The sequence below is a fragment of the Symphodus melops genome (genome assembly GCF_947650265.1).
Source record: "Symphodus melops genome assembly, chromosome: 13".
NCBI lineage: Eukaryota > Metazoa > Chordata > Actinopteri > Labriformes > Labridae > Symphodus > Symphodus melops.
The window spans coordinates 22,909,465-22,934,326 of NC_136703.1; the positions used below are offsets into that span (position 1 = coordinate 22,909,465).

The 24,862-nt window shown below is 44.2% G+C and overlaps 1 protein-coding gene across 1 annotated transcript in view; it reads left to right on the top strand.

The window, feature by feature from the left end:
• The window catches only part of plxna2 (plexin A2), a 188,986-nt gene that overhangs the window by 111,944 nt on the left and 52,180 nt on the right, over window positions 1-24,862 (top strand). The window contains exons 6-13 of the mRNA XM_079360016.1: window positions 2,446-2,569; window positions 5,194-5,347; window positions 8,591-8,687; window positions 11,557-11,671; window positions 12,770-12,970; window positions 13,510-13,606; window positions 13,789-13,988; window positions 22,888-23,039. Of these exons, the coding sequence (XP_079216142.1) occupies window positions 2,446-2,569; window positions 5,194-5,347; window positions 8,591-8,687; window positions 11,557-11,671; window positions 12,770-12,970; window positions 13,510-13,606; window positions 13,789-13,988; window positions 22,888-23,039 (1,140 nt within the window). The remainder of the gene's footprint in view (window positions 1-2,445; window positions 2,570-5,193; window positions 5,348-8,590; window positions 8,688-11,556; window positions 11,672-12,769; window positions 12,971-13,509; window positions 13,607-13,788; window positions 13,989-22,887; window positions 23,040-24,862) is intronic.

Here is a 24,862-nt window from a genome sequence, read left to right on the forward strand (position 1 = left end):
TACAGTTAACAAAGTGGTGAAGGAGGGGAAACCAGGTAATCATTTTTGAAAGGGGAAAAAAACCCTGCTGCTCCTGCCCGCCCTTTCCCAGCTGGAAATTCACACAACTACACTAATTCTAGACTTTCGTGCTCTCTTTAATCCCCAGGGAGTACTGTGCATACGAGTGGTTTTGTGTGTCTGTGTGTGTGTGTGTGTGTGTGTGTGTGTGTGTGTGTGTGTGTGTGTGTGTGTGTGTGTGTGTGTGTGTGTGTGATGTGTATATGTGCAGCTCGGCGTGCTTGTGCTTCTTCATGTGAGTCTGCTGGAAACGGCTTGAACTTCTGACAACATAATAACGCACACACGCAGCGGCTGCGGATGAAGATGTAGCTTCGAGTCAGTATGTGTGTGAGTGTGTGGTTAAGAAGCATGATATGGGCTCTGACACACACTGAAACACACACACACACACACACACAGCGAGCAAACAGGGGAGAATGGACAGGCCTTGTAGTGGCACATCAGCACCACGGACAGCGTCTGACCCATCCGAGTCCAATTAGAGCTGCTGTGACCAGACAGGCAGTTAGGCAGACACTTAGGCCGCCGGGTTGGATGAGGATAGAGAGCCTTTGGTGTAATGGGCTGCAGGGAACACACACTTTTAATAAGAAGGCGTGGGAGGATGGATTTTAATGAGGGATGTGGTGGATCGTGGGGGTGTCACGTGGTCCCAGATACCCTGTCTGACCATTAAGATCTCTTATGTGTGAACGCTGTGTAATTTGCACTAGTTACGTCTCCAACGTTAAGCAGCGATTGAAGAATATAATGTGGGCGTGTAGTGCTCAACGCTGAAGCTTCAGAGTCTGTGTTTAAGATCACCCGCTGGAGGAGGTACCTCTGTGGCTGCTTCCATCACTCTGTTGTTTTTTTTTTTTGTGCCTTTATTGGGAATAAACAGCCTCTGTTCAACACTGTTCTATACAGCCAACGTTTCAGAGCTCCATATCCTTCAGACCAGCTGTTATTGATGGAAGGAGTGCCATTAAATGCACATCATGACAAGAGCGAACATTTTTAAGTAAATGTAACAAACAACGACATAATTGCTTCAACATGCCATATGATATTAAACAAGGCAAGACAGGAAAACCATCTGGTTGCAACTCAATTAAAACACACTCTAGAATTGATCACAGGCACAGCTTTACTCAACACAGACCAACCAACGTGACTTATATAGACAGATACAGTCAACTGCACTGAACAAGCTCTCCTGCCAGTCTTTTGACCGTTCGGTGAGATTTTTAACCACTTCCATTCTGTTTTCATTTTCATCCCACACACTCATACTGAGCGCACAGCCTTGGCGTGAAAGTTGAGATTCAAACTAGAGTTGCCATAGCTTGACCCCAAATCTTCTAATAAGTGCGAAACCCATTATTTTTCCTCAGCTCCAGTCATAGCCATGAGCAAAAGGAAATGGACTTGAGCTTGTACAGCACTTTTCTCGTCTTCAAACTACTTCTACACCCATTCACACACTGATGGCAGTGACCATCTGAAGTAACTAATCCCATTCTCACTGATTCATTCGGTTAAGAGCCGATGCAACCAACAGAGGCATAGAGAAGGGACTATCTGATTATATTCTAGAGGTAGCTCGTGGTCAGTTCAAATGTCCACAAATGTAGAACCCAATGCAGATCACATCATGTTGCATCAATGGCACAGTCATAGTTCTGTGTCCACTCGAGTTAGGGTGGACTCATATGTGGCTTTGTGTGATTCTGTGACTGATGTTTTAAAGTAAAGATAGTTAGGGGTGCTAGCGGTTATGTCCTCCGAGTTGACGGCACAGGTTTAAATGCTATCCCACGTCTCACTTTCTCTCACTGATTTCCATCTCTATCCAATGCCAATGTAAACCCTTTAAAACATCCACAGTGTTTAGGTAGTTGTAGCTGTCACAGAGACACAGCCTCCTTATGTTGTCCTCACATGCTGCTGTATATATCCTTAATACCTTTTCTAACGTTCCAATTTGAGTGTTTTCAACGCGAGTGTTTGTGACGTCTTAAATCCTCATCTTTGCCTCCCCTTCCTTCTGTAGCAGGATAAGGTTTTAATCTCTGTCACACTGCAGGCAATTTGTCTTTCTTACACCCAACTTAAGTTGTCACCCAGTGTTTGCGTTGCAGGGTTTTATTGTAACACAAGTATTCATTTAAATCCCCATTGTTGTGCTTCTTTGCATACTTTTTTTCCTCACGCAATTTAATTATTTTCTCTCCTGTTGTGGCTTTGGCAGCACATCTTTTCCTCTGACTTATTCATTCTCCGGAGTACTTTTTTTTCCCCCCAATAAGAATAAAACAACAATCTGTTAGGGGCTATCACTTTCTTCTGTACTCCACATATCGGTAACCCTTTGTCTTTCCCGTGTCCCTCTCTGTTCAGCTGTTCTCAGAAGAATCGCTGTGAGCGTGCAGATGAGCCGTATCGCTTCGCCGCCTCTCTCAACCAGTGTGTGAAGGCCACTGTGTACCCAGACAGCATTGCGGTGTCAGAGCCCAGCGTACCTGTAAGTCCACACACACACACAAACACATATCCCCATGTACATTTCTACTGACACTCACACAAAGTGCTAAAACACCAGCACTCTCATCCACTACTTGCACACATTACAATGAAAAATTAGCTCCCATTTACATATTCCCTACCCACGTACAGAGGCAGAAGATTTTAAATGATCCCACATCGCAGTTTGCCTCGTCTTGATTGTGCTTGATGCATAAACATTAGCTGGGAAGGTTCATAAGAGCTCTGCGTGGGCGTTTTAACGTGCATATGCTCACTTGGTGCAGAGCAGTCAATATGTGTGCCAAGACATGTTTGTGTGGGTGTGTGTGTGTGGGTGTAAAAGTTGTCCGAGTGCAGCTTAGAATTTCCACACGGACCAAGCGAAATAAAAGATCGCCACAACATCCGTGGTGAAGGATTCAACATTTCCGAGTTAAGGGGAACGCTGTGCAAGAACACATGTGGACACACACTTAACGTGTCTTAAATACCTGCACTGCTGGGGGGCTGGATAGCCTCGCCGTTATGACACATGACCCATGTGCCATCATAGCAGTGGCCATGAGTTTCAATAAAATGCAGCCACAATGGAACTAAGGAAATAAAAAAACTATGATAAAACAAACACAACTAATCAAAGGTTTGAACATGTGGGTTACATATATATATATTTTACACTTATTATTTCAAATACATGGTTGAGGCACACACATGTCGTGTTACAAAAGACAGTGTTTTTCCTGAGTGTTTGTTTTGTTCTGAGCTGAGTTATGTTTCAGGGGGCTTGGCGAGCTCTTATTTACATCTACAGAACAAATGTGTAATCTGTAAGTACGGGCGCACTTCACTCTGTTTACAGAGATGTTTGGCATACTTTCAGAGACTATTCTTCCAGGCATCAGAGTCCAGGATGTGATCATTTGGCAGCATGGACCAAAGAGACAAGCCCATTTGATAATAATGAGATGATGATAGGCAGCAGCTTTCTGAAGACTTCTTCTTCCTGCGCATCAGAATCCGCTTTGTTAGTCCGCATCACATGAGATCCCGTCCTCACACACACTCGCCCTCAGAGAGCCTCGCCATGTTGTCACAGTTTACAAACAACAGTTTGTCAGACAGCGTGTCAGCAGTTGTGATTTTATTTCCATGTCAGCCACTCCAGCAACAGGGTCATCTCACAAATCCAGAATCCCACAGGGGCTGACATCGATCTCCATGACAACACTCGCCTCTTCTTTATGTGGGCATGGCAGCCTTAGGAAAAAAAAGAAAAGAGAAATCACCTTTATTTTGAATCTGCCACCAATTAGGCTGCAAAACATCCTCTGACACCATCGACAGGAGAGAAAAAAAAAGAGCAAAGGCTTCACGCTTCTGGGATCAGCGGCAAAACTTGAGTGTTTATCTGTATATGTGTGTCTTGACAGAGCGGTAAGAGCTAATTAATGTGAGAGGCAACTCAGGGAATTCTTCATTGAACAAAAAACATTGATTGCTGTGATCGCTGTAATCAAGGATCTCACCTCCGAGTGGAGCAACAGAAAACACAGTGAAAGTAAAACAGGGGAAGACGAGAGGTCGTCGTCTGCTGCTGCCGCTGCACAAATAGAAGAAAATACATCCCATATCCTCTGAATGGGTTCAGGAGTAAGCCAGCTAACGAGGGAGGCCGTGTAGTCAGCTGCAGAGCCAGTCAGCATCTCCTGAAAAGTCGTACAGTTAAGCTGCTCAGCTGCCTCGCCTGTCCCAGTAGCCCCGCGGTGTTTAGTGAGAGGCAGATAAAACAAAGAGAAACTTCAAACGGTATGGCCCAAAAATAACAGCTAATGGAACAAGAATGTGAAATGCCATGGTGATAATTATCCAGGCTGCCTCTCTTGGCTAGAGAGCCGGATCACACACACACACACACACAAACACATTCACACACTCAGAGCCAGTGCGTGCAGAATACATTTATTTATAGGCAGAGCAGCTGAGCGCAGCCCCGGTGTCACAGCTCTCCAGAGAACGACTTCAAACGCCTCTGTGAGCATCCGCATGTGTGTGTGCTACATTACATCGTGTGATTGTGTGGTGTGGTGTTTTCGTTGTTGTTGCTTGTGTCTCATGCCACTACGTGTCCTTGTGAGAGACGAAGTAAGAGCGCACCGAAATAGAATTAGCAAAGATGTCACTTTTCTTTCTTTCTTTTCCCCTTTTTTACGCTTCTTCTTAGTTTGGACCACTGACCTGCTCCGTTCTCAGAAAAGAAATTCTCAGTAAAAGCAGAAGACGAAGATCTAATCACAGCCTTTTTTCTCTTATTATGGTGCTGATAACATTTTGAAGAAGCAGCAGTGCTTCTTGGCAAACTGGACGGACAGCTTTGCCAGCGGCAGAGTGTTCTTTTTACATTCTGTTCAGAGCTTCTTTCATTGCTGTCTTCAAGCTGCTATTTTTCTAACATCTTCCCGATCGTATCATCTATACTGAATATGCAATTTCTCCTGCTATTAGTGAATATGCAGTACTAAATATTTCCCCAGGTTCACTTCAATATTGTTACAAATCTGAGGCCTCAAACTTTATCCAATCTTTTAAACGTTGTTGTTTCATGTTTTCATCTGTTTTAAACAGTTACTGGTGAGAGTGAGCCATGTTCCCGACCTTTCTGCGGGCATCACCTGTTCCTTTGGCAACCTGACGGAGGTAGAGGGTCAGGTCAACGGCAACCAGATACTTTGTGTGTCTCCTACTGCCAAGGACGTGCCCCTCATCCCCACAGACCAAGGTACCGGCAACAGTCACACACAAACACCCAAATCCAAGGAAATGTGATGAATAGTGTGCTTCCAGAAAAGGATTTTCTATCCAGTCAAGACTCTGATCTTATCTTGGCCAAAAGACGAGAACAAGATCCTCATTTGTCTATTATTCATGTTGCGTTGGGCTGATCATCTGCGCACACTCTGAACCCTCTTCATTGATTCAACATGCCCAAGTTTAAGCAGGCATCGGTCCCAATAACAAGCTCCTGCTGATCCAGGATCAGTCGACTGACTGTGAAGTGTGCTAGATACGAGGCCAGGCCCCATTAGAGCTGATAGGGGATCAGACTGAGGTCCCCTGGCCTGTGGCTGAGCTGCAGATCACCACATTACTGCCCTCAGATAGGGCTAATAGGCACTAGCCTGTCATGCAGTTCAATCAGCTGAGGGACGATGGGGAAGCTGATGTGGAGGATTAGAGTCTGGAGTTTGCCTCTGAGTGATACCTCATAAAAAACACATAAAGAAAACAACAGTTAATTAAAACTGTAAGCAGAACTGAAAGGGTTATCACACACACTACTTCCATGTGGTTTTGACACTGCCTGGAGAAGATAAACGTCCCTTTATGTGTCCGCTGCACAAAAACATGTTGTTGATATATGTCATGTTGCTATGGAAACAACATGTGGATACTGCAATATGAATGCATTTTTCCCTATCCTTGCCTCTCATTAGAAGGTGCTGGTGCCATAACAAATCTGATCTATCAGTTGGCCATTTTTGATCTGGATTGTCGAAGTCTCCTCGGAGAAGTTTCTTAAAGTAGGAGCCTTTGAATAACCAAATAAACACCGAATAAATCCAAAATGGTTGACCTGTTGTTGAGTTTTGGGAATAGCTCCCAGAGGGTTTTTTTTTGTTGGTCTTGGCATGATCCATTTGTCTACCAAATGTTGTACACGTAAGTGAAACGTAGCGCCAAGGCTACTCGGTTGAAGCTTTCTCGGGTTAGCAGTGAAGCATCTTGAAATCCCCTCAAGTGTGATGTATTTCAGCAGAGGTCAAAGGATAACAATCAGCTATTTTATCTTCATCTAAGAAGAACAAGTCTGTGGTAGAAAACATTATTGTTTGGTTTAAAGTGTCTATAACCCGCTAAAAAGAAAACTTTTAACCCCGAGGATAAACATATGCTAATCACCTCTGATTTACTATTCATAGAAATCTGCTGACCTTTTGTGCATTCCTCCAGCTTGTTTCAGTAAATAAACCACCGCAGATCTGGCATTTATTTATTTGCAAACACATATATCATTATGAATACTAACACCTGTTGCTTGAACGTAAATACCTGTTGTTTGCACGCCAAGATGGCCGCAGGGTGTCGAAGCCAAACACCCTGAATAATATATAATGTGCCGTGTGTGGGAATCAGTGTGTGTTTTGGGGGTTTGGTAATCCTCCTCCCTGTGAGTAAATGACAGGCCTGTTTGCCCAGAGCTCCCATGGGGGGACTGCTGCATCAGGCACTAATATGACTGTTCTCCCCTAGGTAAATGTCAGCCAATCCCCCTGTAAGCTCTATCATCTCCATCCATCCATCTAGCTATCCATCCATCCTGCCACTCCGTTCCCTCCATCCCCCTCCCTTTTTCCCCCTTGGACCACCTTCCCTTCCTCTTTTGTCCCCTTCTCCGAGCTGGTTTTTTTTTACCTCCATTTTTCTCTACATTCACCTCCCCCCCAAACCCCCCCGAGGCTACTTCCTCCTGACCTCCCCCACTATCCTCCTCCATCTCCTGTCCCTAAGCGAGCATTTCTATCTGTTGCACATCAACATCGATCGTGCAGTGGCAATGTCCTCAAGGAAAGAAGTGGAGGAAATGAGTGCAGGAAATTAGATCGAAAGTGCAGAAAAGGACAAAGTAAAGGAGGAATGAAATGAGCGGGAGGATGTCGAAGATGTTGAGCTTGAAATTAAACAAAATATTTGGCAGTCATCCTTGCAAAGTAAGACCAGAATCCTACATGAGATTTTGCGTGGACAGGAACTCAGCACGACTGTGAGATCCTGTGAGACTAATGTGTAACAGTAGAAGTCAGCGATGAGCCTAGCTTGCCTTGCTAAACAGATTTGTGTGAAACAGAGCCTGATTCCCAACAGGTGCTGCGGAGAGAACGGGGCACGGAGGGTCATTCAAGCCTCCTACTCACTGAATGTCATCTGAAATTCAGGCTGTTCTGCACATACACATCTACAGACACACACACACACACACACACACACACACACACACACACACACACATTTATGGAGTCTATATTCCCGTAGGAAGAGATAAAAGGCAGATTTTTAAAAAGAACAGATGCACAACCAAAACTCTGTTCAGCAAGATGCAGAAAAGTTAAATTTGATCAGAATAAATAAATGGATCTTAGGTGATTGAAAAATTAAAACTTTAATATATATGTATGTGTATATATATATATATATATATATATATATATATATATATATATATATATACACCTTATATATAGCCTTGTGTCTCTAGATTTGGCTTGCCTACAAACAATATTTGCAAGAGAAAATACATTTTTAGTTATTTATTGCCAAATCATGCAGCTCACAAAATCTAACCAATAAAAATGAGTGATGTTTTCTGTTCTGAATTCTTCACAACTTATCCAACACATTCTTGTAATCTTGCCCTTATTAACGGCTACTGGGTTATGCTGCTGTGCTGTGATTGGCTGGTATGTATTACATGAAAGTTGCCTTTAGGGCTTTCTAACTGTAAGCTCTTTCACCCAGCAGTACACGAGGCTGCTGTCAATGTCCATGTTGAGTAATTGCTTGTGAACAAACTACAGTCCTGTTTTCTTTGTGTTCAGGCGAGAAAAATATATCGAAACATCTTTCTGTCTCACTGTTTGTTGTTACATTTGGTTTTAGGAATCAAATGGCAGAAGACAGATAACAACACTGCTTTCTCCTTGTTGAGGGAAATAGAGAATAGAGACAGTATTAAAGAGCATCTTTTCCTGGACTATAGTGAATCTGTGTTGTCTTCTCCCACAGGGGCCTTAAAGCTCCTGTGAGGAGTGGTGTGCTGGTACTGAAACAGACTGAAATTCATATGAATGACTCTTTATGAGTTTTAAATGCAAAATTCAAAACAATGCAGAAAGATGTAAAAAAAAAAAGTACGTCACTGTAACTTTAATTACGAATGAGGACATATTTCCGTCTCTTTTTACAGACTGGTCGGGCGTTGAGCTGAGACTCAACTCGAAGGAGACGGGCCAGATGCTCATCAGCACAGAGGTCAAGTTCTACAACTGCAGTGTTCACCAACTGTGAGTATCTGTCTCTTTCTTGCTCCCATTCATTCTTTTTTAATCTCCAAAAACAAAGCCCCAGCCCTGCTGCCTAAAACCCACTGGATCAATGCTTTGGGAATTAGTTACAATTTGTCCTTAACCTAAGCTGGCCCTTAAAATATCCTCTGTAAAGACTAATGCAATCTGATCGCTGAATGCTCCCTGAGCACCATAACAGGAAGTTTCTGTGCTGTTTTTGGCTAATGAAGACCTTCCTCTCAGACACACTGCTGTACAGAACATGCAGCGTGTCTGCCTAACAAGTCTTCAGTGGGGATTTCATGCCTGTTTTCATGCTGTGTCTGTCACTGATAGAGTGACGCTGGATTGGATCCCTGAATTAGAGATCTTGGTGTCGGGCGCTGCCTTTGCAATCGCTCGCTTCACTCCACTGTGGCAGATCCAGTTTGAGCTACATCCAAAAGGCCTTGATGACTCGGGAGTATCACAGGAAGCAGGCGAAGGACATCACTGCAGTGACGCTAGCAGGGTGGGGGTGGGGGGGAGGGCAGATATCTTAGCACGTCATATTAGCCTTTCACTATCCCCTCGGCTGTAAAGCCAAATGTTGTAGCCACTGTCTCCTTTGCCAGATAAAAGCTGGCAACGTTATTCTGCCTCTCTCATATACACACACAGACACACACGCACTCTGCCTTATAGCTTCATATGGCTGTCTGCAGTTTAAAAGCAAAGAAAGCAATTACCAGCTCTCACATCAGCTTAGTTAATCGCCAGCGACAAACACACTCGTGCATACAGCCACACACACTCAGACACACAAAGAAAGATGCATACACTTGAAAAGGGCATAAACTCTCCCTTGCACGCTCTGCTGCCAGCTAACACTCTCTCTCTCTCTCTCTCTCTCTCTCTCTCTCTTTCTCTCTGTCTCTCTCTGTCTCTCTCTCTCTCTCTCTCTGTCTCTCTCTCTCTCTCTCTCTCTTTCTCTCTGTCTCTCTCTCTCCTCTCTCTCTCTCTCTCTCTCTCTCTCTTTCTCTCTGTCTCTCTCTCTCTCTCTCTCTCTCTCTCTCTCTCTCTCTGTCTCTCTCTCTGTACACACATAGTGTACTCTCCGATTGCCAGAAGGTGAATCAGCCCCATTCTTCTGAATTAGTGCGCTCGCCAGAGCTCCCTCCCCAGCTTTTGCACTGATTAATATTTCACAGTAAGCAAGTGTGTGTAACCCAAAACGTGTTTCAGAGAGAGAGAGAACGGGGAGATCGAGCCAAGCTGGACTCCAATAAACAACTCTTGAACAACTCCTTCATGAATACATGGCGTTGTAAATGCCATCGCAATTAATTTAAAGTTTACGCCGTGTTTGTGAGAGAAGCATACAGTCATTGTTTTGACTTATAGCCTCAGGCTGTCACTTTACTGTTTTCTTGTTGTAGCACATAGTTTGACAGTGTTTCATTGAACTGAGGTGGAGTTCGGAGGACACTGTCTGAAATGACTCAGTAATTCAATATGAATGTGAGACTTTGACTTGAATTCTTGCAGCGTAGCGGGGAAACTTTAACGAAGGATTTGAAGCAGATTTATCAAAAGTACCCACGCTCTTTACTGAACAGAAGCGTAGATGCGTGTGTATGAAAAGACTAGTCAAATATTAGTACTGTTACAACGTCTTCTTTAGGTAGACAGGAAAAGGTACGGACTGTGAAAGTCCTCACAGCATTAAAGTAAGCCAGCACTCATTAAGTGTGCACACTTGACTGAACCTCACGACATACCTACAGAACTTCAATCATTCTAACTTTAAAGTTCAACAATATCGCCACAGACACGCTTTCCAGCGAGTTGGATGAGGAATATGTCCCAGTCATGAATCTCTTTCATGATTTAAGGAATGTTTGCTGGTCCACACGTTCTCCCTGTGTGACGCAGACGTCACATTCAGACTGCGCTCCTTAAGTTTCAAAGTCTTGTGCATCTTTTTTTTTTTTTTTTTTTTTTTTTTGCAATTTCTTGTGAAGTTTAAACGATGTGCACTGACTGATGTGCAGGAATCCTCTGTTTGATGTGTTTCTGTTTCGTCCCATCGTAGAAGGCTGGCACTCCACGCTGCATTTTGAGATAATAGATCGTTCCCCATGGATGCCTCAAAGCTTATGTAATAAAGTCTGTCCCGAAAGTATAAGGAAGAGAAAGTGCAGATAGTTTGGGAGTAAAAGTTGTCAGAGGAATAAATACCTTCGTGAAGTGTCTTAAAACTCTTCTGATGTACACAATTTCTGTTCCTTCTTAAATCGTATCTTTGATTTAAAGACTTCTAACTACACTCACGTGAAATATTGTTTACCCCACTGTAAAGACACGAACATATTGTACATGCTAAAAACATTTGTCACACACAGACACACGCCTAACAGCTGGTAATTACAGCGTCCCTCCAACAATGCAGGGCTAATGGTAATTGCAGGATCAAGCTGCGCCAGTGTCTTATTTGTCCTCATTACTCAACGTTCCTTTGCTCTCTCGCTCCCTGCCTCTCTTCCTCCGTTTGATTCTGGTTACAAGGGCTAATATTCAGCCCGACCCACACGCATGACACGCAGTATTAATGTACGGCTGAAGAAAATATATTTGCAGGGAGGGTTTGGCCCCGGCAGCGTTTAGATACCGTGCCAACCGCAAGGGCACAACAACAGCAGGTGCCCACTTGGGATCTTAACTCATTTCCTCCGTGGCACTTCCCCCACTTTGGCAAACTCTCTGCTTCTCCTTGACTCTGCTGCTTTTTTCCTGTGACTGTGTGTGTGTGTGTGTGTGTGTGTGTGTGTGTGTGTGTGTGTGTGTGTGTGTGTGTGTGTGTGTGTGTGTGTGTGTGTCCATGCAGGTGTCTGTCATGTGTGAACAGTGCCTTCCGCTGCCACTGGTGCAAGTACCGCAACCTGTGTACCCATGACCCCTCCAGCTGTTCCTTCCAGGAGGGACGAGTCAACGCCTCCGAGGTGGGTGGAACAAACACACAAACACACACACACACACACACACACACACACTGAAAAAAACCTCACACATGCACACCAAATGAACGCACTAATGCACAAAAACAAATACTGCATATGATCAAGCCAGCAACACTTGCTCTTTCTCTCTCTCTCTCTCTCTCTCTCTCTCTCTCTCTCTCTCGTCCTCTCATCCTCTCTCATCCTCTCTCTCTCTTTCTCTCTCTTTCTATCTCTCGCTCTCTCTGTCTCTCCCTCCCTCCCTCCCTCCCTCCCTCTCTCTCTCTCTCTCTCTCTCTCTCTCTCTCTCTCTCTCTCCCTCTCTCTCTCTCTCTCTCTCTCTCTCTCGTTCTCTCTCTGTCTCTCTCCTTCTGCGTGCTGCATCCTGCTCAGTCTTCCAGCTCAGAGTCAGCCTCGGGGCATGTCTTCAGAAAGACATCCATCTAAGCTCTTCTATTTCCACATTGGCGCTTCTCACTCACGTCTCTTGTTCTCTGCAGCAGCAATTAACACTCTGTTATCTGTGGAGCTTAGCGTGTCTTAACAATGACACAGGATCACTCTGACCCACTCAATCACATGCAGGAGGTACAAATGGCATATAGCTTAAGTGGGTTTCAATATTTAGCCTATTTGAAAATAAAATACTTTGCTATTGCCTTTGTGTTTTTTCTCTGTTTAACTTCTGTACTTTGGTAGAAGTTCAACAATCAGCTCCTTTAGCTACGTTGGTGGTACATAGAGATCTGTTAGCAACATCACAGAGAGCGATCTTTGCAATGCACAGGCGTCTCATTTAAAAGCAAAAGTTGCTAAAGTTGGGTGCAAAAAGCTGAAAAAACTGCAGTCATAGCAAATACAGTAAAGCATGCAAAGTCAAACACACACATCCAGAAAACAAGATGCAAATGAAACGCTTTAATGCTAGCTGTTTAGTGCCCATACATAAGCTCGTAGGAGGAGCTCTTCAAATAGAACGGGTGATTCTTCTATTTCAGCTGCAGAAAGGCTCACTCTTCCAACTCACTCCTCTTCACTGTTGTTCTCCTTGGTGACGTGGCCACTGACTTGTGCTCCCCGCCTCATACTCCTTTCCTCCAGGACTGCCCCCAGCTGGTGCGCTCCGAGGAGATCCTGATCCCGGCAGGGGAAGTGAAGCCCATCACCCTGAAGGCCAGGAACCTTCCTCAGCCGCAGTCGGGCCAGCGAGGCTACGAGTGCGTCCTCCACATCCAGGGCGTCAGCCACAGAGTCACCGCCCTGCGCTTCAACAGCTCCAGCGTGCAGTGCCAGAACAGCTCGGTGGGTTTAGGACATACTTGCCCAGAACTTGTCAAATTAGGTTGAATGGTTTGATGCATTATTTGTGTGTGTTGTTGTGCGCGTCTGCGTGTGGAGACATTAAAGCAGCAGAGGTTATTACACTTGAAGAGGCTGCAGCATTGCTCTGCCCTCCAGTCAGACACACACTAACTTATGCAGTTTATTCCCAAAGGATCACCAGATATACACAGTTTCCCCTCCTCTTGCTCTGTTTCTCTCTCAGTCTCTTTAAACACACAAGCACACACTTCCACCCTCAAACTCAGGAAGGGATTTAAGGGCATAGGAGAGCCAGCTAAGGACTGCTTCCCTGCAGGCCAAAGGGGAAGCTCCCTTCATTCTCAGCCGTCCCGTGTCTCACTTTGTCAGCCCTCCGATGATGACATGATGTAACACGAGGGCAACTCAGGAAGGACACAGCTCTGCCTCCGCAAGGAATCTTGGGAATTCAGATTTACCAAACACCCCATTGAAGTTCTCTGTTTTGTGTCTCTTTCCTTGCCTTCCGTGGCCTCCAGTATCTGTACGAGGGGATGAAAATCAGCGAGCTTCCTGTGGATTTCTCGGTGGTGTGGAACGGCAACTTCATTATTGATAACCCAGAAAATATCCAAGGTAGGAACAAGACAAAATACTGACTGTGTTTATGTTTTTACTTTATATTAATCAGAGGTTTATCATCCAATATGGGAGCTACAACCATTTTTATTTTTTTTTTACCTTAAACAAAACATACTCTTTTATGTGTGGCTTTTTCAGCTGTCATGTTTAACTGTATATTCCTACGACTCCCACAGTGCACCTGTACAAGTGTGCAGCCCAGCGGGACAGCTGCGGCATGTGTCTGAAGGCCGAGAGGAAGTTCCAGTGCGGCTGGTGCAGCGGCGAGGGGAGGTGCACCCTGCGGCACCACTGTCCCCCCATCAACCCTTACACCACCCGCTGGCTCAACCTGTCCACCAAGAACGTCAAGTGCACCAACCCACGCATCACCGAGGTGACTACCCATAATCCTCTGTCAGTCGGTCCGTCCTGCCTGCCTGCCCACACACATTGAGCAGCGATCAATGAGCTATGATCAGGTTCAGGTGCAGGTTGCTGCAGCCAGTTCTCATCCTGTGAAGAGGAGCATAAAGCTCTGAGGTTATGGGCTGTCATGATACCAAAACAGAACAACTTGAAATAGTGCCGAGAGTCTGTGTGCTGAGAAACAATCAAAAAAATCCCTTTTTTATTTGTCTAACTCAGCCCACTGTTCGAACATCGCTCAGTCGCTCCTCTCCCTCTAAAGGGCGTTCGACCACAGCTTCTCTCTCTCTCTCTTTAGCAAATAGCAGCTTTGTTCTCAAACCTGCTGGTTATGGTTTCTGCATGGTTAAAAACTCTGTTCATTTTAATTCTACCGCTTAAAATAAAGAGAAGTCTGAAGTCCTGTGAAGAGTTCTCCGGCTTGGTTACGAGCTCGACTGAAATAAAATAAATGATTCTTTATGATCGACAAAAGCAAAGGAACCATCAGTGTAAATATCGACTCGAAGTTTTATTTTTTAAAGCCTACAACTCACCGCCGTGGGTAGGTGTATGGCGAAGGGAATATAAAAGTCGTTTATTTCACATTTTTGGCGGTAAAGATTCACAGTGAGTGATCCCTGTGACACTTAACAGAAAGCAGGATGAGATTTTCATCAGGATGAGATTTTTCACGATAAAAAAAAAAAGCATCTAATATGTAAAGAACAACATCTACAAAGAACTCAACTCAAACTGAGAGTTCTTCACTGGAGCCTTAATGAATTCATTGTTTGCTACACATGGTACTGAGTAAGTATCAAAGTATGGATACACTTAGATAACACATTGTCAGTGGTGACACCGTAGATACGCTTACATAATGAGAGACATGCTTTGTATTCTCTGCAGCACCTCATCAACCCGGATAACATGATCACGGAATGAAAACAGTTACGCAATACTTCTGATAACAGCAGTGCACTTCAGAGACGAGCAGGATTCTTGACAATGAGATGTCATTGAGAGCTATAGCATGAGAAGCAGCCGCTCCACTCTGCTCCGTCTTCCTCTGGACCCAAGGAGAATTCGAATGAGGCTCAGAGAGGCTCCCTCGGGTGCTGAGCCCACCTAATGCCTGCAGATTTGTAGCTGTTTGATGTCTTCCTGGCTCGTATTTTTTTTCTTCTCCTTTTTTTTTTTTTTTTTTTTGGAGGCTTTCTTTAATTTCGAGACTTGTTGTTGTTTGCATAAAGGTAAAGGAGCGAGCGCTTCCCCGTGTTCATGTGTGATCGTGTACTGAAGTTATACGCTCATATGTTAGTTCTTCTTCCCTTCAGGGTTTTCTCAGAGTAAAGGATATTGAATATGAACAGTGATGTAAATACTGCGTCCTTAAAACAGCAGTCAGAATCGGACTTTTGACACTTTCGATATATTGTGTGTTTCGGGCTTGTGTGGTCCCCGTTTGTCTTTCTCAGCATCCCCAGTGGTTGGCTGTCCTCCACCTCAGCACCACCAGGGTCACGACCTGGAAGTGCTTATTTGTTTTCCCATAAGTGGGCCTTTGCTTACTCAGGCCACTTCTCAAGCCCCCTCCTGTAGGCCTGCTGTCACGGGGGAGACAAGCTCGGAGGAGGTGCTATTTAATTAGGCTCGGTAACGCACCAGCGCATTGTGGTTAACCCAGCGAAAACCCCCTTCTGCCTCGGCATCGATTAATTTGCCTTCTTATTCCTCAAACACGCACTCACATGTAACTCCAGCCAATTAAAAAGTGAAGTTAACGACTTGGTTAATTGATTTGCTCTCCTGGATGCAGATAAGGCAGAAACAGAGCGAGAGAGAAGAGAGCTCTAGTAATACTTCAAAAAAAAATTCTTTTTTTACTCTGCATGCATTACTGTGTGTGTCTGTCTGTCTGTCATCTTCACTCAGTGTGTGTGTGTGTGTGTATGTCTCTTCCCAGGCATACTATCTCTGACTCATCTCAGAGAATTAAGTTATGCTCTTGTGTAACTCCATTATGCTCTCAGTTTGTCATTTTACGGCACATGCTTGATGGCATTTAGCAGGAAGTACCCCCGCCCCCTTTTTCATCAAGTGAGCCCAATATGTGGTTACCATGGCAACATAGACTCTATAAGGATTGCATATGCAGGTGGTGATCTTTTTTTTTTTGGGGGGGGGGGGGGGAGAAGCACAATTTTAATAAGTCAGATTATCTGCAGTTGTTTTGGAAACATTAACTCAAAATGGTCTGTGATTTGAACCATCATTGAACGGCATCTATTTTCAGAGTGGAGAAGTTAAATGTTTGAATTCTTTCATATAGTCAAAGCGAACCCAGACACCTTTTCTGGTTCTACTCGAGGTTTCAGGTAGCTTGTTTTTTTTGTGCCACTGTAACTGAAGCTACTGTAAGTGTTGCTCAGTGCTCATGGTGGATTAATGTTGGGTCTTTGTAGCAGTATAAGGTACTTTACCTGCTCTTTAGTAAAGTGTGTTGAGATAACATTTGGTGAAAAACTCTTTACAAACCAATGCAAAGAAAAGTAAACTCGTACAAGGAGCAGTTTCAGGTGCAGTAGTCCTTGATTCATGGATCCATCCATCGTCTGAAGGTGTATTGATTACAACCCCTGGCTTTTGTTCACTTCATATCACCTCGAGATCCTTCCAAAAGAGCTACAACAACATTTCAACTATCCCAAATATCTACAGAGAACGTGAGATTCATGTGTCAGTTGGTCAGAATCAGAGTCAGCGCTTGCAGACTTGCTCACGGTTCAACATGAGGCAAAAAAATCCATTTTTTTGTTTAAGGCAGAGATTTTTCAGTTTGTCCATCTGCAGAAGCTGCAGGGTCTCACATGTTGAGTGAGAAATGTCAGGTGGAGTGGAAAAATATACTGCAAATGTTATTTTTTCACCCCAAAAAAAATCAAAAACAAATCAATGCATCAAGTTTGAAGTTGTCGGGAAGCTGTCAAGTGTAAAAACAAAGTTACTCTCACACAAATGTAGTAAATTATTCCAAGGAGTTGTTTTTTTTCATGTTCCAGTCAAGGTGTAGCAAGGTGAATCTTTCCTTTAAATTGTGAATGAGAGTGAGGAGCGTATGGAGGGGCTTGAGTGGGGTGAAGTGAGGAAACGGAGAGAACAAAGGACAGCGCAGAGGAAGTGAACCGCGAAAGGGTGGGATGAAGGAAAGACGGAGGGGGAAACGGAGCCCCACTGGGCCGTCTGAAATCACGTCTGTTTACAGGTGTGTGTATGTGTGTGTGTGTGTGTGTGTGTGGGGGGGGGGGGGCAAATCAGCTCTAATTTAAATGATTTCACATTTACTTCAGACGCACTCATGTCTCCCTCAGTGGTTGGCGGTGTTGTCGGCGTGTGTTGGCTCGTGCCGCGCCCTGCCTGGCCCCCCCCTCCCTCTGTCTCTCCGTGATTACAGTTTCTTTAAGGAGCAGACATCCCCCTGGTGGGCTGAATTTATTAATAAATTTGGTTGTGATTGTATGCACCAAAGCCCCCATCATGAGCTGATTTGTATACATACTAGCACATTAGTAGATGTGCCTACCACCAGATAGGCCTTTTGAATAATTAATGTTTCTATTAAGTGCCACGGTGCCTCCCACCACGGGCTATTAATATTGAAGAGATGTAAGCCCCCGCTAACAGCGCAGGGAACGGCATCAAATGAGGCTGGGAGTTGGACGGGCATATGAAAGGCGTCTCCTCAATAGGCTTTGGCCATGGCTTCTGTATTAGTTTAGAGAACAGCAGAGAGGCCTCCCTGCCTCCCAGTGACATAGACTATAAACATCCAGCTGTTTCCCAAGGACAGAAAAAAATGTAGGATTATTTTTCTCTCTCTCTCTCTCTCGCTCACTCAGTGTTTGCAGGCTTATTGTTGATATTTTGAGCAAAGGGATGATGGGCCTGTCAGTCAGTATCACAGTACAACAGCTCACTGCTGTCACCCTGAAAGAGCTGCTGCACTGTACTGAATGAGTGCTTCCCTTCATTACACCAGCTGATGGAACAAAGCAGAGCACAGTGAGAGCCCACATAGCTCGCACACCTCGCAATATGTTGACCCGCTTTCTACCGACGAGAGGAGCCACAGACCATAAAGCGTCACTTAAACAGGTTCTTTTTAAACTAACCGTAAATACAAACTACTACATCTAGATGATTCCTTCTTTGAGCAGTCCAAGCAGAGCCTTTGGTTCTTATGGATCATCAGATTGTACGTTAACTAATAATCAGATCTGTAACGGTTTGCCTCTTCCAAACATGGAAAGTAGAAAGTCTACTTAAACTTGATCAACTTATATACATTATATATATTACACCGAGTAGTCTCTTTTCAGCGTTCATTAAAGCTTCCGAATCGTACTAGTTAATATCAGTGTGAATACATATACTTCTTGGCTGAGGTGCGGCAGCCAAATAAAAGCCAATGTCCTTCAATTTTTGTTCAGCAGGTGACTTGAGGCTTCTCTGATTGGTTTGGCTCTCAGCTCCAAACTCCTTCTCCTTCATCCATGCAGAAAGCCCATATCTTATGACTATTTTTCCTCTTGTTTTCTCCTCTTTACACACTAAAACAACTCTCCATCACTGAGCTGTATCTCTTTGGCGGAATACAAGACATTAAAGAGCCCCATCAAGTATTTAGGATGTACTTTGTTCTGGGAACAAGTGATCAGTGGGGTTTTTATCAAGCCCATTAAATGCTGCTCACAATTAAATGTGACATGCTCGAATTAGCACAGGCAGACTCTAAAGACAAAGAGATTAGCTGCTAGCTCCTAAATTGTAATAAAGGCTATTTCATTGAGAAAGCAAAATATCCCGAAAGAGAAAATCCATCTCCTGTCATGTCGTGGAAATCTAAATCTTCGAGAAGTTCAGGAGATAAAAAAAAATCCCGTGGCAATAAATGTCTGTTCCAAAGGTTAGTAATAAAGCATGTACAGTAAAATGCTGACATTGTATATTTTGAATAGTAGTGATTAAATATTAGTAGCTGCGAATTGTCTTGGAGAAAGTCGTTCAGCTCGGTCAGCTGCTGCAGTTACAGCGACATGCTAGGCTTGCATAGCCTGCAGGCTGCTGTATTGCTCTCCGCTGTATGTATTGAGTTTAGCCTCGGCTGCATCAGCACAACTTTCCCCACCATTACTTCAGCTGAATAAGTCAACACCAATCTGACAGACACCCTCTGGGCTTTTCACGGCCATTTCTCTCTGACACCATAGTTTTTTTTTGTTTCGCTCAAACTAGCAGGTCATCTTCCGTTGAAGAGTCCCTTTCTTTTTCTCTAACTTTATTTCTAGTGTTCTCAATTTAGTCCCGCTCACCCCTCTTTGCTCTTTCCTTTGGTTGTTGCCAAGAAAATTGTGGCCAGTGCTCTGATCCCTTGAGCTGGAAGATAGATGATGCCACTGGAAGCTTAAGAGTAGGAGTATGAAGTGTGATGTGCAAGCTGTTTTGTGGGAAATAACCCTCTATTTACAGTGTGACAATGCCAAGAAGGACCTTAAAAGGATTACACAGGGAGCACGGCGTGGCAGCACAGGGTGAAAACATGGGAGAGGAGGGGAGAAAGGGCAGCAAAGTGTGCCTGCATGTCCAATGAGGCTCCGTCCTCCTCTTCCCTCTCAAAGTCTGCATGCTATAAGACAAACAAGCTAGCTGGTGTGTACAGGAGGTGGATGTGTCACCTTGCCTGAAGGAGACAAGATGATGAAAGACATAAACATACTGTACACACACCCACACACAGATATGACTGTACAGTTGGACCGTAATACTGCAGGTTTGAGTACTTCTTCAAACAAAATATTACTGCTACAAAGATAATTAGCAACTGTTAGCAAAGCTAGCGCCTATCGTTTTCTGTCCTTCGAAAACATTTAAAGCTACTCATAGGACTTTTTATTTTGTTCTTAAATAGACTGAAATGAATGCTCATAGCTCTTTGTGACCTCCAAAAGCAAACAGGACCATCAGCATAAAGACTGATTATTTTCTACATAGTTACTTTTAATACTTGTAGCCACTGCCACGGGGTACAAGGACGAATTCAGATTACATAATTTACATAAGCAAAACTAAATTTCTGTTGGGCAGTGGGCCCATCAGAGAATAAACCTTCATAGAGGCAAATAAGGTGGTGAACAAACACATCTGGAAATTCAGTTAAAGAGCCCTGCAGAAACTGCCTTTACTGACAGCTTCCTGCCATAACGATTCACAGTGAGTTCTATATTTACCAGTTATAAGAAAACAAAGGTGAGATTTTTAATCAGGAACACATTCAGAACCAATCAGTGCAGAAATATGAGGTATCACTTTGCCACCAGGGGCGCCATAATCGTCACAAATGGAAAGTTCCTCACAGGGGCTTTAATTTTTTTGAACTCCAGTGTATCAGGAAATTTGTGTGTGTGTGTGTGTGTGTTGTTTTTTTAAATGCCACAACCACACTGCTTTGCTCTTTACTTTATGGGTTTTTAAGTATATTGTTAAAGAAGTAGACATATAAAAACTAAACAAAGCTATGAAGGGAAACGAAGACAGTGAATGCGGTGGGTTCTCTCAGATCATCAAAAGACACGAGTGTCTGGTAAAACGGAGCTCACACCACAATCTCATGTAAAGGAGGGTCATTTAAAGTTCCTCTGTTTGAGTGAGAAATATAGACAAAGAGCAGCACTTCTTTCACGCCTCTCAGCCCGGCGGAGACATCGGTGGCGTGAGCCTTTGAAGTGCTGCTTTTTCTATGATCCACTGATGAATCAAGGCTCTATCTGCCAATGGGGGAGTTCAGTCAAATGGGTTTCATGCATGGATTAGACTGTCTTCCTGTGCTCGGTCCACCGTGGGAAGGGGGTCCATTTCAGCCTCGAGGGTTGGAAGGAGGAGGTCTCCCGAGCTTTTAGCATCCCCAGGCTGTGATATACCATCCCCGGTCCTGTCACCGTCCGTGCCACACCTGTCATCCATCACGGCTGATTGGACTGTACAGAGTAGCATCAGTGTTCCCTCTGCTTCTCATCCTGTCCTTTAAGTCCCTTTCTCCTCCCTCCGTCCTCTCTCTTTTTTTCACTTCTTTCTCTATCTTTTCGTCTCTGATTCCTCCCTCCTCTCCCTCTGACTCGTACATTGCTTACGTAACCATCACTAAGTCTACTCGAATAGCTGCTTCCATCGCCTGACATGGATATATTTAGCCATTATGTTGTTCCCCCCTCTATACCCTGCATGCCCAAGCAGTGCTAAAAGATTCATGTATTCAGACCCCGCAGGCGGCGCAGTGACACACTTACTTTACATCCAGAGCAATTAATGTCCACTGAATCTAGATTACAATGCCGGTGTCCCACAGGGAAGCCACAATCCCCTGGTGGGAGTCGGGGGTTGGGGTGGGGTGCAAAGGGAGGGGTAAGGTCGTCGTCACGAGGAACTTTGCAGCTCAGTAAGCGGGCACAACTTGTTTGTTCCCCCTGTGCTTGCATGGCCAGTAATGGCATATTGATTGTTTACCCAACTCTAGCAGCTCCACACAGCAAAGTGACAGTCACCTCCTCCCCACCGCCCTCCTCCTCCTTTCTTCGTCTCCTCTGTCTCCTTTTACTTCTCTGCCTGACCAAAACAGTATTGTTTACTCCATCTGTCTTTCTTCTTCTCCTTCCTCTGTGCCTTCACTCTTCCTCCCTCCCTCCTCTTCTCCCCTTGTGTTTAAAGGGCTGGACGGAGGCCAGGTCGAAGCCTCAACGGGGCTCTGTGGCACAGAAGGCAGCGTGCCACCCTGTGCCAAGGTCATGCTGGGCAGCCATATTGTACTTTATGAGTAGGGGGTCTGCACTACGCATTAATATAACCCCTTGTTAGGTTTATCGTGCATGGCAAAGGCAGTTTATTATGAGCAGATGCCGATCCAGAATGTTAATAATGCCTCCCATTTTCTTTCATCATCATGTCACCTTTTTTTGAGTGCTTGATAGCTTTTACGGAGAAGAAAAGTAAAGGATATTAAGTAAGCGAAAAGGTGCTTTCGATGCCTGTGATCGGTTGGAACAGCCAAAGTTGAGCTTGCAGTTGTGCTTCGAGACCGATGCTCTCAGCACACATGACTCATATCTTGTTCCCAGACGTGGGAGAGCTTTTAATTGCTTTTACAGCCAACTGGACCATGAGCAGAAGTACCCTCGAGCATCCATGAAAACCTGTTCTCATGTCATTACAAAACAGGTGTAGAAATGAAGAGTAAACATTTTTATTGCAGCCCGACCGATTTATCCTCAAGGCGATGTTTTAGGTCATTATTATTATTATTTATATAATTATTGGCCTCTGAGAGATATATCTGCACATTTTTTTCTGATAAAAAAAACTCGAGAAAGTTACAAATCGTATTTTCTCATGCAGAAATCAAAGCTCCGACTTCATGGTTTGCAATACTCTCAGCCCTATCTGTAGCACATACAGAGCATAGATACCAAACATTTTATTAGACTGCGTTTTATGCAGAGAAACATTCTGAGGATGCTTCCATTGAATAGTTTGCATTACTCTCAGCAGTCTCTGCAGCACGTGAAGCAGAGCGTCACAGCTGGAGAGAGAGTTGTTTGCAGTCTTTTCTGTGTTTTTGCAGCCTTGGAATAAATGCATGTTCATATTTGTGCAAGAATGGAGAAGGAGAAAAATAGAAAAGAAATATAATATATTACAATGTTGGCTGCCTGATCAACCACTGATGATGTGTTCTCTCTAAAAATACCTGTACCTGTATCAGCCATCTCATGTCAGAACTAAGAATCTTAAATATCTCACCTCACTAGACACATTTTATTTCTTTCTCGCCGTAGGTGACCCCAGTGGCTGGTCCTCCAGAGGGAGGAACCCGGGTGACCATCCATGGCACAAATCTGGGTCTGGCCTTCTCGGACATGGTGGGAAATGTGGAGGTCGCTGGAGTGAGGTGTTCCCCTGTGGAGGACGGCTACATCATCGCTGAACAGTAAGTCCACACATATTAATCTGTGCTCATTTTGAGATGTCATTTTCTTATTTTAAGACTTTATTCTTCTTTTTTGACTAAAATAATCTGGGGAAAGTCTTTTGTGTGATTTTTTATTTTTTTTGAAGTAGCAGGAGTTTTTGTTACTTAACTCCTAATTTCAAAACAACAATATTTGCAAAATATCCGGAATGCCGTCCTACGTGATATGGGAATGTAGCCATGCAATACATCAGTTACTAACACTCTTACAGCTCTGTATCTTGACTGATAGAACAGCGAACGGAGTGATCGATAAATGTGCATCGTGACAAAAAGCAGCCTTCTCCTCTGTCTCTTCCTTAATGAAGCCTGGAACAGGTCCAGACAGTCTGGCCCTGACACTCCTCCCCCTGCAGCACACTCACCCAGGTCCCTGTCTATAGCTCATCCAGTCTGCAACAATCCCATACCAGCTGTGTGTGTTTACTTGTGTTTACCTCCCTAATTGTCCCATGCTGTGCATACATCACGTTAAAGCCTGTCCCGTTCACCCTGAACTAATGAAACGTTCCCGGTGCCTCACAGCTCGCCCATCTCCCCCCTCGGCTACAGACAAGTAGACGTGTGTGGAGGGAGAAAATCTGTGTTTTAGAGTTGTTTAACCTCTCTGGGTAAAGCAGCAGGAATGTAAAATGCTTTCATCTGAATGAAATGTTCGGATAAGGATTGTGTTGTATTGTTTTGAACTTTGTTTTCCAAGGAGAAGCATTTCTGTAACAAGGAGTTCAACCTTCTTACACGATACAGCAGGAATGAAAACCTCCATCATGCAGCCACTATAAGTCCAATGATTCACCATGGACACCAATAAGCTATAAGGAAAATATGTGTAAAAATCCTGTACAATACAGTGACAGTGAATGTAATGCACAGTTTCACAGAATCCCATCTTCCTATGGAAACATACAGTCATATCTTCAGAGTTCTTCAGGGGTGGCAAATGCTTTGAAATAATCTTTAGTGTGAAATTCTGCTCTCTCCGCTGACATGGAGTCTTTCAGGGACTAGTTTTTTAAATGTATGGCTGTGCACTGAGGCACAGCTGACACACGCACACACACACACACACACACACACACACACACACACACACACACACACAGGCTATCAGAGTCATGGCTCTCAGAGGAGCCTTTAACCCTAATTCTTTCCTTGGCCTACTTCTGCCCCTAGAAAGAGAACAGCTCAGCACTGCAGCTTCACGCTAACACAAGTACTGCCACTCTTATGGTGCTGATACAGATCATGTACCACACATCTACCCTCAAACATACATGTGATACATCCTTTTTCATACATGTACAATGAAGTCAGGCTCTCTCTCTCTTCCTGGGTTTGTTCTTGAGCAGCGGAGATGATGTCGAGTACAGTATCACTGTGTTCTTTGCTCTTTAATGACCCGTTGTAATTAAAACTCACTATGTGCCACTTGGCTGTAGGGGACAATTTATCAGCAGCGCACTGATCTGACAGCACTTTAATCCAAATAGAGGACGAGCTATGGATTCATTCATACTGCATGGATTCATAGTGGACTGGCCAGAATGTATAAACAGTGAGACGCTTGCGTCGAAGGAGTCTGCAGGAGGAGCTTCTGTGCTGGACTTCGGTTGGTTATCATATGCAGGACTTTAGCCGTTTGTTTCGAGTCTTCGGTCGTCTCTCGATGAACTACGTCGGACACAGAAATAGAGAAAACATACATATTTATTCATCTTTTATGTTACTATTTCTGGCGAGTGTTTGAAGGCCGCTCCTGCTTTGAAGAAAAAGTCTCCAGT